At 41.5% G+C, this 16,109-nt stretch overlaps 1 protein-coding gene across 10 annotated transcripts in view; it reads right to left on the bottom strand.

The window, feature by feature from the left end:
* Nucleotides 1–16,109, bottom strand: part of arvcfb (ARVCF delta catenin family member b) — a 261,056-nt gene that overhangs the window by 54,883 nt on the left and 190,064 nt on the right. For all 10 annotated transcript variants that reach the window (XM_085424757.1, XM_085424758.1, XM_085424752.1 and 7 more), the window contains 2 exons: nucleotides 13,764–14,269; nucleotides 1,966–2,149 (listed from right to left, as the gene is read on the bottom strand). In XM_085424757.1, the coding sequence (XP_085280883.1) occupies nucleotides 1,966–2,149; nucleotides 13,764–14,269 (690 nt within the window). The remainder of the gene's footprint in view (nucleotides 1–1,965; nucleotides 2,150–13,763; nucleotides 14,270–16,109) is intronic.

Here is a 16,109-nt window from a genome sequence, read left to right as displayed (position 1 = left end):
TAACAAAATCAGCAGAAATATATGTCAGTGAGAGAAACCTGTGTTTTTTAGCTATTTTGAAATAAGTGACAATGCTTCTGTGGGCGCTCAGGAGTCAGCAGCACCCACAGAGATACTGCGAGGGAAAGAGGAAGAACAGTAATGTGGTCAATTAAAATTCAAGAATCCTTAACTGCAGTACTTGGTATTGTTACTTTGTTTTGTTGTTTTTTACTAATTGACCTCTACCTCAGTACTTGTATGTACCTCAGTATCGTAAAGTGATATATTGTAGTTAACCAAGGCCACTGCAAAATTACTTCGCTGCTAACAATAACAGAGCTGTATGAGCCTGTTATTCAAAGCCCCTCGAATTTGCCATTTGTCAACTCTGTTAGGTCAAAATGAAGTGACCCATTGTTTTAAGGCATCCAGTGAGCTTGCAACTTTTGCAACGAAGACCATCAAGGCCTTAAGAGTATCTGCATGTGGGAAGTTCAGAACTGAAACTTAACTTTATAAACGAATGGGCACATAAAGAGGTATGAAGAAAGCTGCGTGAAACAAAATACTTGATCTAAGAACTGTTTCCAGAGACGGCAATAACTCCAGGTTATGGATAAAAGCTTAACATTCATTCAGAAGTAATATTTTTATTGTAACTTAATGCTAACTTCTGAATGGTGTATTTTTTCCAACCATTATAAAGGAGCACTCCACAAGAAACATTCAACTGTCAGCAGCAACACTTTGCACTGTGGGCTAAATTTACCTTTACTCAGCCTTCATCACTTTAAGATTAACTTCATTTGTTTGATTATTTAAACGTAACCTGTTAAGTTTAGTCTTAGCTTCAAACTCATTAGCTGGGGTGGTCAGTCACCTGGCTAATATTAAAATAATAAGGGACAAGCAGAGAAAACGAGGACAACAGAGCACTATTTCCCAAAATACAAGAAGTGTGAACGCACTGTGTGAACAAATGTAACGTTAGAAGTTTGCACTGTGTCAAAAATAGCCTAATGTTTTCCTAAAGCCACAGACCAAAGTCACCAAGCAGCTCTACTGCAGACACCAACACACTTTCCATGTATAAGACACAGGCAGGCATGCACAGGAGCCACAGCAACTGCTCTATCGTAAATTCTTCTAGGAGGTTATGTGACCCCGTCACAGGTCATCAAGCAGTTTTATATGCATCACACCTGTCCACCTCTCCAACTGGTATCTTTGCAAACTGGTATCCTTGCAGACTGGTATCTTGTCTTTCAAGACACTCTGGGAGTATAAGCTGCACTTTTTCTTTGTTTGCAGATTTGTTTTTTTCCCTTACAAACTAGGTGAGCAGTCAAAGTAAAGGATTGGCTAATTACTTCTACGGGTAATCAATACGACTGTAAAATATCATCAAGTGATTTCACTTTCCCTAAGCCCCACAGTAAAATCTTCACATTGCTTGTCCTGTCCAATCATGAGTCTTACAGCCAATACAGATTACTTCCACATGTGGCGAAAGAAGGCATCGCGTCCATGTATTTGGAAAACTTCAAAAAGCAGATATGGCAGGTCCTACATGGCAAATAGCTGGTGACTCACAGTTTATCAAAAATATTTGTCAATTATTTTTCAGCTGAAAAACCAAAGGATTGAACTGACACATTGTTCCAGGTCAGAAACCGTGAAAGAGACACTTCTGATATGTTTGGAACAATTTTGGATCATTTTTTTATCCTGTGCACACATTTAGCCTCCATTTGCTTCTTGTTGAATGTTGAGACATTTATAAATATTAACGCTTGAGTCAAATGACTAATAACATTTATTTTGATGGAAATGCAGTCGTTTGATTAATCCGATTTCTGAACTTTTCCTCTCCGAAATCTATTAGTCACCACAGAAGCTATGTTTAACAGGTGGATGAAACTGTTATTGAACTATCTTCATAATTTAGTTGGAGCCAGTAATCCAGTCCAGGGCGGATCCTACCTGAGACAGCCGGAGGTGTTCTTGAACACGGTGGTCCACTCTGCATCACGCGGCTTTGAGTCCTCATTGGGCTCATGCTCCCAACCCGAGTGGGGGATTATCACCTCGTTGGTCAGGGTTTGCAGGCCGTGGTTGATGATCACCATCTTCAGGGGTTCATAGGATGACAGATTCCACAAGGTTCCTGCAGGGGAGCACAGATGGGAGGAAAATGCAGAGACGAATTAAGAGGATAGCAATAAGTTGGTTAAAAAAGAGGATTATGAGAGGAGAAAGAGAGGATATACGAAGGAGGCGTATATACATGCACATATATCTGCAAAGAGAGAGAACATTTTAAAAAGAGATGGTGTGAGGGTGGTGTAGCTGACAATTTAAACACAAGAGAATGAAAGAAGGTGAAGCTTGACAGGAATGATGTAGCAAAACAGGCAAAAAAAAAAAAAGAACAGAACAGAGAAACTGTGCACACAAACTGAAAGTGATGCGATTTAATAACAGCCGTATAACAGAAAAACAAAGGAGCCTACTGTCCAGGCTTTAAGACTGCAATCAGAAACACATTTAGTTTGGCAAAAAATATGTTTTAGAAAAATAATAGAAGACTGGGTGTTCATTATCCAGGCATGATACCAACGGACCATATTGCACTGTATAAACCCCCCCACTGTAATACTTTTATTATTCTTCCATGAGAACATAGCTGACTGCTACTTTGCTGTAATAAATACAAAGTTTACAGCAGCCGTATCGCTGTGATATTTCTATAATATCCTCATATGTCAACAGCAATATTAGGTTCACAGCGTTCTTACAGTACATCATGTTATTTCTCAGCTGTTGCACGTAATGTGCCGCTCGGATCTCATGTCCTGCAGATATTGTGTGTGTATTGGATCAGGATAAATGATCTGCTTCGGCTTTTCTATCCAACAGCACACACATGCACACCCCGTTTCAATCATCCCTGTCCTCCATTATCTTTCCCAAGAAATCCAAGCAGGAGAAAGAGCATTTTCTAGGTGGCTGCAAATCTCACTAACAGCCAGCCAATTTTATACTTCAGCAAAAGAAAAAAAAAGTAAACTAAATTGAGCTGGGTATGTGCATCCCAGGGCTTCACAAAACAGAGGCAGGCACACAAAGAAAAGAGGAGGGGAATTTTTGGGAGCACAGCCAGACAGCCAAACCCACAGAAAAATAAAATGCCGTGTTAAAGCATCAAGCATCAGATGGGTTTTTCACTCAGACACATGGAAGCTGTGAAGCGATGCAGCCAGTTTGAGGAGAGGAAAACACTTTAAAAGCAAAAAAACAAAACAAAAACCCCCCAAAACCTCGCTCAAGCCCATGTTGGACACGTTCCTGAGTTGTTGTTTTCATCAATCCAGCCCTCAGGTCTCTGTTTCTGCTTCTCATCACTTATCACACCCTTTATTTTCCTCTTTCACAATTTGGTCCTAAAACCCTGTGCCTATGCAGCAGCAACTTAATCCATGCATGCTGGAAAAGCTCTTAGCAACTTGCATTTGCATTGTACTTGTGAACGTGCAAGTACAATGCTTATTCACTTCCGGGTTATGTATATGAGCCTTTTTAGTATGTTTTCTAAAGGAATGTATGGAGGTTTATCATCATCATCAGCTGTAGCTTCACAGCTATAGGTAACAACGCTGTTTACGGTGTCTAAGTCCCACCTTAGTTTGGCATTTTGTTTTTAAAGCCAAGTGACATCCAGAGCATCTAGCATGCCTCCATGAATGCAGAAACTGCAGCCGGATAAGTGCCGACTGTGTTGACGGATGAGCCAAATTTGCCAGCTGAACCACAGAAAGAAACGTTCTTTTTTTTCTCGAGAAAAAAAAAGTAGCAGACACCTGTCCTTTTTTATTTCATACAATATCACCGGCTTCCTTGCGAGCGTCCCCACCCCACCCTCTCACTCCAATCTGGTCCACAGGACTAACAGCTGGGGGCTAAGATTAAGATTAAGCAAATATTTACACACTCGCACATGCCAAAGTGCTCAGAGACTCGCAGCTTTTGCACATATAAACGCATTCATATAGTTCTGTATTCACATGCACCCAGAGCGTGTGACTCGCTCTCGTCCCATAAACAGGCCATTAGCAGAGCAGTGAAGCAGTCATACTTCCTGGCACACTTATTTAAAATGGTTTCTGTACATTTTCCAGACGGTCAATATTTCCCCTGTTAAATCATGCTCTCCACTCTCAGCGGACAGATCTGAGCTAAAAATACTTCCAGTCCCTCTGATGTGGTTCTGCCTTGTTTGACCGTTTCCTTTGAAATGTTAAAAAAAACATAATGTAACTAAAACACTTAAGCGGCGCTCTTACAAAACAGTAAATCTTAATTTAGTTCATGACCTTCTTCCGCTCTGCTTTGCCATCACGCACTACCAAGATAAGGAATCCCTGTGCGTGTGCGCGGGTGTGTCTGCAGCTGGACTGCTGGTGAGGAAGCGCGGTGTCAAGTTTAAAGTCAGTTGAATTTTTGGCGTCTCGCAGTTTCTAAATAAACCTCCACTGAATGTAGCATACATTTTTGCTGATGCTAACATGTCTGTGACATCGGCCACTGAAGTGGAAACACCGGAGCTCCACTCGCTGTTTTTTCAGTTGGTGACTAGACTAGACTTCCTGTGCGTCAGAGACCACCAGGGTGGGATGCTATTAGATGTGGAAGCTGGGGTGTGGCTCCACACAAGGGATATTGTGATTATTTCTTTCCTGGGAGGGAGGGTGCGTATCGTACGATCAGCCGTGACTCTACCTAAAACACTCCACCTGACTCACAGCTTGTTGGGAGCAGGTCACGTCCTGAGAGTAAACACAACCTTACAGGCTAAATTCAGGGAAAAATATCCCGTTGAGCATTAAATCACCAACGCTCAGGTAATTACATTGTAGAAAGAAAAGCATGTTTAATTTTGAGCTTCAGGTGTTTACTGTAAATTTCATACCTCTACAAATTCAATATTGATTTTTTTTTTTTTTTTTTTTTTAGACAGGCACTTTCATGGAACGTTTAACTTGGTGCAAAACAAGCTGAGATTTTATTTTAGCATATGGATGTTCTTCCATCAGCAAAACTGAAGCTGTGATCGGAAGAAAATAAGTAAATAGTGCAGTGCTCGCAGCCGCAGGTGTGTTAGCATCAGCAGAGACAGATGTCACAGTCGGTGGAAAATCATTTATCATTTTATCTGAATTTTGGCCTCGTTATGAAGTCACAGTATCCCGTGGCACTATGTGAGTGTGAAACAGATACTGGCGCAGACGACGCTCACAGAATTTAGCACTACCCAACAGGGTAGCATTTCCATCTCATCTGCTTTTTATTTTTCCCCACAGGGTCAATTGTGTCACTTTTCCCAAACAAACACATTCGAGCATCTGAGAGGAAATCTCCGCATCCAGGCATGAATCCAATTAAAAGACAAACGTGCCTCAGAAAGGCACTCCAGAGGGTCATCAACATGGCCCAAAAAATCATTGGACATCCTCTTCCCTCCCTGAAGGACCTGTACAGCACTCGCTGTCTCAAGAGGGCACGCAGCATCCTACGGGACTGCACACACCCAGGACACCGGGTGTTTAAGCTGCTGCCGTCTGGCAGGAGGTTCAGGCTGCTGAGGTCCCGAACAAATAGACTCAAGGACAGCTTTTACAACAGGGCAACAGCCCTGATCAATGTAAATAGCTGACCTGACTGGATACCTCCCTGGACTTTTTAGGGGGAGGTAACAATGTTTAAAACAATAACAATAATATTTATATTTATAACAAGGTGCAATAATAATTAATGTGCAATAATAACAGTGTGCAATACACATACACTTATTCTTCTTTTTTATACTAAGTTAATATACTGTGTTGTGTTGTTTGTTACGTTGTGATGTGTCATATCGTGTCGTGTTGTGTTATATGTAGTGCCGACGTAGGACAGTTTTTCCAATTTCATTGTACTACTGTACTATGTATGACTGTGCAATGACAATAAAGAGTTATCTTATCTTATCTTATCTTGTGGTGTCTGTACTTTGGTATGATGACAGCTAGCTAACATTCATGCCTGCCAGCCTGACAGCTTGATTACTGCCACTGTTGTGTCATTAGCATCAGCTTTACTCGTGACAAGCAAAATGCAACATGCAATCAACTCACAATGAGTGATGGGATCTTAAGAAAGGCAAAGAAAACTTCTCACTGTGCTGTCGGTGTCCTAACAGAAATAAGTGGTGCTAATTTATGACTTTTGCAACGTGCCACAGAGGAGGAAGAAACAGACGGCACTTTAATAATATTCAGACAAAGTCTTGTTCATTCATTTCTATGATTCCAGCATCCAAGCCCGATGTGTATTCCCTGCTATAAGATAAATGGTGCATAATGCCCCTTATTTCAATGGTGCATACTTGTTTCTAGATTGCAGTCCATTTTTCAACTTGGCTGGAAGTGCATACGGCATACATGCATCCCTGATCTGTCGTACCCAGGATGTTGAAAGACTGCTCTGTGCTTTAAAGTTACCAGATTCTTGTTCACCATACAAACTTTCTTTCGCTCCTTTGGTAGTTCACCGTCACCTTCAGTGCTCCAACTGAAACACTGCTCAGGCCGGTGGAATCAGTCAGCTCTGCACAGATCACATATGCCAGAGGGGAGGGAAAAGGCATGTCTTTGCCGTGGCTGTGATCCATCAAGTACAACAGGCATACAGCCCACTGACAGAATGTTATTTAAGATGACAGAGTGCTGTGGAAGCGACCGTCTCCATCCAGCATCCCGCCAGTGTTTCAGGCCAACAACTGTATCAGCTTTAGTCCATTTGCTGTCCTATGTCAGCTTGTCAGAGGTGGGCATGTTAGGGATGTACCGCTGTCTTGCAAGCCGGAGGCAGACACCATGCAATTGTCATGCCAAAAAGATCGGGTTCCCTCATAAACACTCATGTGTGTGTGCTGGTTATTTGATGCCATTCACACCTAAATTTAACAGGCAACATGAACAATATACGCTGTAACCAGACTTCTCTTCACAGCTAGAAATGAAGAACGCTGCACTTAGTTTGGATAGAAACGTCAGCTGTCAAAAATGCACTGCTGAGCTAAGAGTTTCGGTTAATTATTGTATTGGCGCACGATACGGAGCCACTTTAGAGCTGCAGTCAATTTGCATTGATCTAAGCCAAACTGTCCAGGTGATCCAAACCCCGAAAAGTGCACAAGTTTGAGTTTTTTTGTCTAACTTCTGCCTGAACTTTCCACGAACACAAATATAAACTGATTTTCATCTGTCTCTGGAGGTTAAGCAAACTCTTATAAAAGTCTTATAATAGGACACAAACAAAGAAAAGTATGAGGCATTGAGGTCACTACAGTTTATATAAACAAATCTAAAAAGTAAAATATGGGTTAAAAAAAATAAACAATAATCAAAGCAAATGTTGTAGTTGTTGTTAATTTGATCAAATTTTCCATCTCTCACATGTGAAAGTATGTATGCTTATTAATAGGGTGATATTTACCAATCCACCATCCACTTCATTGGGTATAAATGGTCAGCTGCTCGTTAACACAAATATCTAATCAGCCAATCCGCTGCACCATTCCCTGATCAATAAATTATCATATTAAAGTAATAAAAACACAAAAAACTTCCAAAGGAAATTTTAAAAAAGTGAGAAGAGCAAATCTAGGCTGCAACATAACTGAAAACAAACAGAGTTGAATGAATGCAAGTACCTACTTTAATTAATACTCTGAATAAAGCTCAGTAATAAAAATATGAGAACACTGCAAGCTTTACTGACACGACAGATCACATTAGATTTAATACACACCTCCTATGACCAGGGTTAGTTGCCTGTTCTGTTTGTTTTTTAATCTTGTAGTGTCTTATTCCTCACATTAACAAAGCGCCTTAAGAAAATCAGTGTTGTGATTTATTGGTGCGTGTGTGCTTTTTAAAAATGCAAAGAAATCCCTCACTTTGATGATCAGGCCTTAACTTTTCTTTCTGGTTTATTATTAATGTTGTTTATCTGCCGAGAAATAGTTCTGGAGCAGTCTAGTTGAGTTGGTCCAGAAAATAAGTTTCTAAAACATTGCGTGTAATAAAATGAATATGCTAAATAACCTGTAAAACCTACTGGAATATATTCCTGTAAACAGAACTTATTCAGCTATTAAAAAACCCTCCAAAGGCAACTGTGCTTCAGTTTGCATAAACAGGAAATGGCATAAGACAGAAAAACCTTGTTATCTGATATATATATATGCAGCAACAATCTTTTACTGTGATTGAGTTTTCTCATAAGCCTCTGATGACTTTGTTTTAAATGCAATCTAGCCAAAAGGAAAGCTTAACATGCACATTATAACCTGCCTCTTCCATCATATACTGTTGCTAACAGGCAGTTTGGATTCATCGTTTTTTCCTGATATAACCAACAGACTGAACTACATATTAACCAACTGCCGGCTCTTATACTCCCTTTTTTTGCATCTCTCTGTGATACCTGGATATGACGGCTGGAGGAACTAAGAGTAGGACCGGGTAAGGGACTGGAGCTGTGGCTGGGCTAATTAAATTTTCCAGGCACCACTGGCAGGCATGTTGCTCTTCAAGCACAGCTATTAACTTAGTTCTGCCCATTACCGTTCTCCTCCTCTACTTCTCCTCCTCACCTCTCATGCCATCCATCACACTCTGAGAGGTAAAGAGGGACGGAGGCACGGTTCAGAAGAAGGGAGAAAGAGATTGGGCGTGCTAGAGGCAGAAGAAGAGAAAGAGAAGAGGGAGACCTCAAAAAGTGGACTCGTTCTTCTGTGAATGTCCACAGAATAAGAAAAATCTCTGCTACAGTACGCTCGCACAGACACACACAATGTCTGCAGTGATTTACAGCAGCAAGATCCCACAACAAAACAGCTCCAGTAACAAATTGCAGCATAAAAAGGAGAAGCTGGCGTATAGCTGGGTTGCAAAGCGGTTTGCATATGTGACGGCACCTGCGGACACCAGGTACGGGACTTTCTAGTTGACCATCGGCTGGCATCCGTATGAGCTGAAACAATGCTATCTGATCCCAAACTTAATGAAAACTTATTGCTTCCCTATTTTTTTTTTTTTGCTGGGAGTTTGCAACCCTATTAGTTAGGTTGCTTAATATTTCTGCTAAGTACTCTTTAAAATACCAGAATATGGAGGATTGAGTAGGTTTAAGTTTATTAGATTGATCAGTTTTGCTGAACTATGAAATATTTTGGGTGCAGTGTATTTTTTGCATACAGGTATAACAGAATAGCTTTAGTGTTTGTTTGTTTTTTGCTTGAACTTGAGTATGAACTTATAAAAAATGCAGCAAGATATTAAAAAAAAACAGTTTATTGATTAAAAAACACTATATCGGATTTATATCGGTATCGGCCGATATCCAAATTTATGATATTGGTATCGGACATAAAAAAGTGGTATCGTGCCATCTCTAGTAATTAATAACACCAACAGAGTCGTATCAAGTGCATCAGTGAGCCGCTCAAGCAAGTCTGCATGGAAAATATCAAAGCCTTAGAAGTGGGGCACTTAAATGGGACGCAGCAATTACTAAGGAGGTGCCACCAATGGCTACACCTCCTTAGGAAACTCAACTCCTTTGGAGTCAGCACACCCATCATGATGACTTTTTACTATGCCTTCCTGGAAAGCATCATGACCTTCTCCATCACCTGCTGGTTCCACTCCCTCAGCCTTCAGAACAAGAACAGACTGCAGCACACTGCATCAGTGTGCTCTAAAATCATTGGGCTGGCTGTCAGAACTCTGGCACAGGTTTTCAGCCAACAGGCCCTTAGAGAGGCAGCTAAAATCATCAACGACCCCTCTCACATTCTTCACCCCGCATTTCAATGCCTCCCCTCTGGGCGATGCCTCCGCTGCATTTCCTGCAGGACTGAGAGGAGGAGCGCCACCTTTGTCCCCAAAGCCACTCTGCTTTTTAACACCAGCCGATAACACCATTTCCCACACCAGAAACATAAACTACACTCTTTTTATACTACCGACACTTTATTCACTTTTAGTCACTCACAGTTATTTATTCACCTTTCAGTCACTTTAATTTTAAAACTGTATATACTGTATATTCTGTGCATTTATTATCTCACTCTTATTGCCTGTTCTTACTGTCCTTATCTTCAACGTTATGCTGCTCTGTTGTATGTTAATTGCCCCTTGGGGATAAATAAAGTCTAAAAAAAAAATGGTTTACCGTTTGAAAGTTGGGGGTGTTGGATAAAGTCAGATGGCATTAATCACTACAAAGTCGCTACTACACTGCTTCCTCACTGGCTTCATCTTGTGCTTTGGGTTTGCTAAAAACAACCGATAAAATCTGTGAGCAATGTGAAAGAAGTAGCTAGTAGGCAGAAAAGCCCAGATGACTCTCCCAGTGCATTTTGATGTCTTTCAGCTCACTGTTTTGGATCACTCCCTGTTAGCAGTAGCAGGAGGAAGGTGGCTGTTTTCAGCGAAAAGAGAGTCTGAGACAAAATCATTCTATCAATCTGTTCAGCAATCAACAGCAGGCAAGGCAACTACAGTAAGTGACGACCACAAGAAGGATTTAAAAAAACAAAACATAACCAGGAGGAGTCTGGACAATGAAGATCATTTTAATTGAATCTGGTTAAACTGGCTGCTGGTTGGTCAAAGCAAACTGATCAAGGCGTTCTGTGTAAGCTGAAGTTACAGTTACAGTTTTAGAAATGTTTCCCATGCTTCGAACTCTTGTCAGACAACACTGTAATTTTACTGACAAGAGCACAAAAGCCGGGCAGAGACAAACACGTGTGTCTAGACATTATCTCTCCTCTAGCTTAAATCCCTGCCAACCATATGCATCTTTCATTCAAACAACAAAAGGTCTGCAGCAGGCACCTGCTTGAATGTCAGCCCACAAAAACCAGACGTCTCCTGCAGGGAAAACAGGAGAGAAATCCGCTTAATAATCTACATTTCCAGAGTGGGAATTGCTGGAGGGCACAAACAGCCTTGAGCCTACCAGGAGGGAAAATAGAATTACTCTGAACGATACAAAGCTCCAAAAATATGAACGACTCCACTGTCTGCCCAACTTGTGTGTTGGAAAAAGAAACTGCTCGGTTCTTTCCACGTCACCCATTTCCCCTGTAGAAAACAGAGCTCACTGTGGTTTCTGAGGGACGGCATAAACTCCAACAGCAAACTCTTAAACACATGGACTAAGAAAAGGGCCTGTATTTAAATCCCCCCAATTATATTTAATTGAGGAAAAACACAGCCAATTCCAGCCGCACCGGCTGAGCCTGTGAGCTGAGCCTGTGAGCTGAGCTTGCATTGTGACGGGCCCGTTTTCACTGGGGACGGAGCAGTGGCAATGGAAACGTAAAGCTGGAGACTGAGGCAGGGATAGGGAGGAAACCGTGACAGAGGGAAAATGAATGAGAGTATAGATAATGAATGAAAGAGAGAAAAAAATTAGATCGAGTGAGGGAGGGAGGGTTGGATAATTACGGCTAGGAGGGAGGGGAATAACTTCCTCCGTACTGCCCTCCTTGTCTTGTGGTGCAGGGTTATTTTTAGCTACGAAGGAGAGCAACAAGGTACTGTAAAGGCAATCATTTCTGCTGCAGCACAGCCATCGCTCACTGCAACATCTCTGTCACGGCAGACAACACACACACACACACACAAATGCATGTGTGTGGTTTTTAAAGGCCAGACTAAAGCTGTCAATAGCCAAAATATAGCCAACATTCCCCCTTAAAGGGCCACAGTCTCAAACATATCGACAACACAACACCTAGCTAACTATCTACATCTGCCCAAATCAGATTTGTCAGCAATTTTCCTCCCTTAATTTGCCACCTAAATAGCAACTCCTTTAATTGTTTTGGGCTAACGTGTATACTGCATTTCGCAAAGGTCAAGTTTCTCACTTGAAAGTGCTTCTCATTTTTCACACCGAAAACAAAAGCCCACTCTCAGATGCCAAACGTGTCAATACCAGCCGAAAGTGTGTCAGGTCAAGCCAATTGTGTTAGGGATTAGCTGAACGCACATACACAGAGTGTTTTCCCCACATCAATGACATTTACCGGGTCAAGGAGAAGAAATCCTATCCTAGCATCTGAATCAATAGCTCCTCTTAAAGGAATTAAAAACATACAGTATTTCATTACCCGATGCATCTAATAGCGTTTTCTGAAATCGATGTTTATATGCTTTTTGCTGTCCTATAGATCATCCCTCCACTTTCCATCTGTCTCCGCAGTACTACGTTGTGAGGTTAAAGTAATCAAATCTGAAATTTGATATCCGTGACCATTGGTGATCCTTTACTCATTAACATATGTTACGTTTAATAAGTGGTGAGAAAACCCCCACACCTATCAGTGCACTCAAAACACGTCTTCTTGGGATCTAACTAGGACTAATTACAGCTTTAAACGCCTTGTCTAGATCTTCACTGCCATACAGGGACTTATGCAATTCAGTGCTAATTAGGCAAGTATGTTAGAAACAAACTTATTGCAAATGTTGAGATGATTTATAGATATGAATAATGCTAAATAGTAACGTGTGTCAGCAGTTAAAGATCTGCTTCTTAATAAAGCATGACTCACAGCCCTGCAGTACCATGCAGAGAGAGACAAAGGGATTATGGCAGATTCCAAGAACAAAACAGTTATTTTACTTTAACAAAGAGGTTGCTGCTCTACCACGTCTTTTTAAATTCGTTTTTTTTAATCAGGAAGTGAAGTCTGGAGTCTGGAAAATTGGAGGTCCCAAAGAAAACCCACGCAAGCACATAGAGAACATGCAAACTTCAAACAGGGCCAAACCAATCGGGCTGTTGCTGTGGAACGATTTTAACCACAGAGCCACTGTGCGCTTTGACCTGTTAGTTTGTTTTACTGTGTGAGTCTACAGTTAGTTTGGATCCAAGTTACGCTGAAACACCAAACACATTGCAACTTAAGGAAACACCAGGAAATAGAAAAATGCAGAAAAATCCAAAAGTACACAAAACGCAACAGAAGTTGGATAAAAGACAACGGAAGAAGTCAAAAAAAGAAAAGCAAACATATTTTGTTTTTTGTGGGTTTTTCGTTTTTCTGTCATGTTGTATTCAACTTCTGTAATGTTTTGTCTGCGTTTGACCTCTCAGGGCCACCGTACCCAACTCACACAATAATACTAAATAAACTAACCACTGGCAGTGATAAGCCAGTAACTCCTTTGTCCATTAATGCAAAATTACTGTTGTTGTTCACAGAAATCTGGTAGCTTTACACAGAAAAATGTTAAATGTAGCAAACTACAAAAATACATATCATTAGGTGGCTAAAATGCTTAGCATCTCTCCCAGTACTCCTACTGCTCCTCCATACTGGGGCATGCTGACAAGATGTATTATAGGTAATACACTGACTGTGGAGAAATAGTTCATATAAATCAAACAAATAAAAAATTCAAATTGACCTTTTAATACAAAAAATTGGATGAAATACTAAATAAGATTAGAGGATTATTGGTTGTCTACAAAGCTAGGTTAACTGTTTCATACCTGCTTTCTTAAAGCCAAGAGAAACACCTGCCTGATGTGTCATCGTATCCATCACAAGAGACTTGAATAGTATCAATCTCCTCTAACTTCAACCACAACAGGAAATGAGTGCAATCCTAAAATTACAAATTATTAATTTAAGTTGGAAATACGTATCTTACCTGTGATGAGTTCTCGTACTTCCATGTCGTTGGTCTTCCTCAGAAGGCGGATAAGGGCCGGGATGCCATCACAGTTCTTGATGGCCACCTTGTTGTCATTGTCCTTGCCATAGGAGATGTTGCGCAGGGCACCACAAGCCTTACGATGGACTTCAGACTTGGGGTGATCCAGAAGACCCACCAGAACTGGAATTCCCTTCAGCTGACGCACATCTTTCTTAATCTTGTCATTTTCGTAGCACAAGTGCTGCAGGTAGGCAGCGGCGTTGGACTTGACTGGGTCGATCGGGTGGCCTAGCATGGCAATGACCTCAGGGAGATCTGGGTCCCGCCAGCGTGGGTCCTTGCGGATGCTGTCGATGGAAGGTGAGCGACGACCACCCATGCGGTCCAGACTGGCCATGCTACCCCTCTCTGGCTGAGCCAGTGGTGCTGAATACATCCCATGGATGTAAGGGTGGCGCTCATCGATCAGCTCAGCCTCAATGGGGTCATCTGGGTACCCTCTGGATGAGGAGAGAAGAGAGGACAGTTAGGACGAGGAAGATGGACGAGGTAAATGGGGGGTGACTCAGACAGATTTGTCCAAGAGAAGAATTAGGCAGCCGGGGGGAAACACTCTGAGAGAAGCTAACTGAGGTGAAAGCTGCTGACTAATGAGGTGAAAGGAAGTGAGAGACAGAGCAGGACAAGGACACGGTACTGGACAGAAAGAGAAGGATCTGTGGTTCAGATCAGATTTTACCAGATTTGCCAGAAGCACTGTGATGGTAGTTCTTTGCAATAAAATACATATAGTATGCAGCATTCTTATTATTCCTCCCTGCCAGGTGGCAGCAACAAAAAAGTCAGACTTCAAGAAACATAAAGTCTTAGAAGGAGTGACTGAGAGACAGGAAAAGACTGGTGAAAGAAAAGACGGGCACTTCACAAAGAAACAGACAAGGCAATACCAAAGAAAATCCTTTGAAGGATAGCCTTGTGAAGTTTTTCCTTTTCTTTTTTTTTCTAGAAGCCACCACATACGGCAGAGAAAGGATTTGATGTCTTTTCCCCCAGGGAACAGCGAGAGCTCGGCTGTCCCCTCAGGGAGGACTATGAGCTCCTATGATACCTCCAGGGCTCCCTTTGCTCACAGTGCCAACTCTAGCATACAGTTGCTGAAATGTTAATGACCATCACTCTGGGACGCTTCTACCAGCATTACCCTTATTAGCGCTACTGACATTACAGCTAAGGACCTAAACAGTCTTCAGCTTTGCTAATTTTTCTGCAATGGAACTGAGTGGCAGAGAAAGAAGGGAGCTCATGGGGTCCGCTGAGGGGGGAGGTTCCTTTAATGATCCCCTATTTCCAAAGCCTCTCAGAGCCTGCTCTTTACAACTCTTTACTCCATAGACAGTCTCATCAAATTCCTGCTGGAACATGGATGAAAAAATAGGCGCTCAATTCCAGTGACAGATCATCGTTGCTAGAGTTCAGGTGACTTATTGTTTTTCTTTAATCATAGGAAAGGTTTTCTTTTTTTGTTGGGCTCAACTGCAGCAGCTCAGGTAAGCCAAATTTAACACTGGCAGAAAAGTTCAAAGGAACATTTTTGAAGCTTGTTTCACTGACATGTCTCCTTTGTCTATAAGGAGAATGTTTAGTAGGTAAAAATCTTAATATGGGAAGAGGAATATCATTACATGAGTGCACTTACGCACAGCCATTATCATACCTCGCCTACTCCACAGCTTGAAACTGCGTACCCTCATTACATAATACAGCTGCTCTCCGCTTGTGGTACTTGATATATGGTGGTTAGTGGTGTGACAAAATGGTGGTCAGTGGTAAGCTGACTGAGCTCTAGTTGTAATGTGTTTTTTATTAATTATGCTTCCCACGCATCGTCACTTTCTTGTTTTTATGAACAAATTTGATGAATGTTTAGTGCTTACTTCAAATGAAAATCCTCTACTTCTTCACCTTCTCTATGTTGCGATGCAGTCTAGGTAGTAATGTCAAATGGTTGTAGTGATGTTGGCCCCGGTTTGAACACATTTTCTGTTCCCCTTGAAATTTAAGCCCAAGCCGTTTTCCAAAGAATCAGCCGCCGTAGTGAGTAGTTTACTACCTGGCAGGAGAAATCTCTGACATTTCAAAAAGCGATTTTCAATTGCTATCTGAGATCGCTTGTGAAAGAAAAATACAGACATGACATTTGCTCTTAGTCATTGCTTATAATGAGCTGACTAAATGTATCGGATGCAACAGGAGAAAAGTGACAACACAAAGCTGCGGGTCTTTTGGAAGTTCCCCACAAGCATCTTTCCCGTTCACGTCTCCTCTTATTAAGACGAAAGC

This window comes from Rhamphochromis longiceps, linkage group LG12, assembly GCF_057381845.1.
Source record: "Rhamphochromis longiceps isolate RC_006_pf linkage group LG12, R_longiceps_female_GT1.1, whole genome shotgun sequence".
Classification (NCBI taxonomy): Eukaryota; Metazoa; Chordata; class Actinopteri; order Cichliformes; family Cichlidae; genus Rhamphochromis; species Rhamphochromis longiceps.
The sequence above is the reverse complement of the archived record's forward strand: the minus strand, read 5'-3'. Positions and strand labels throughout refer to the sequence as shown.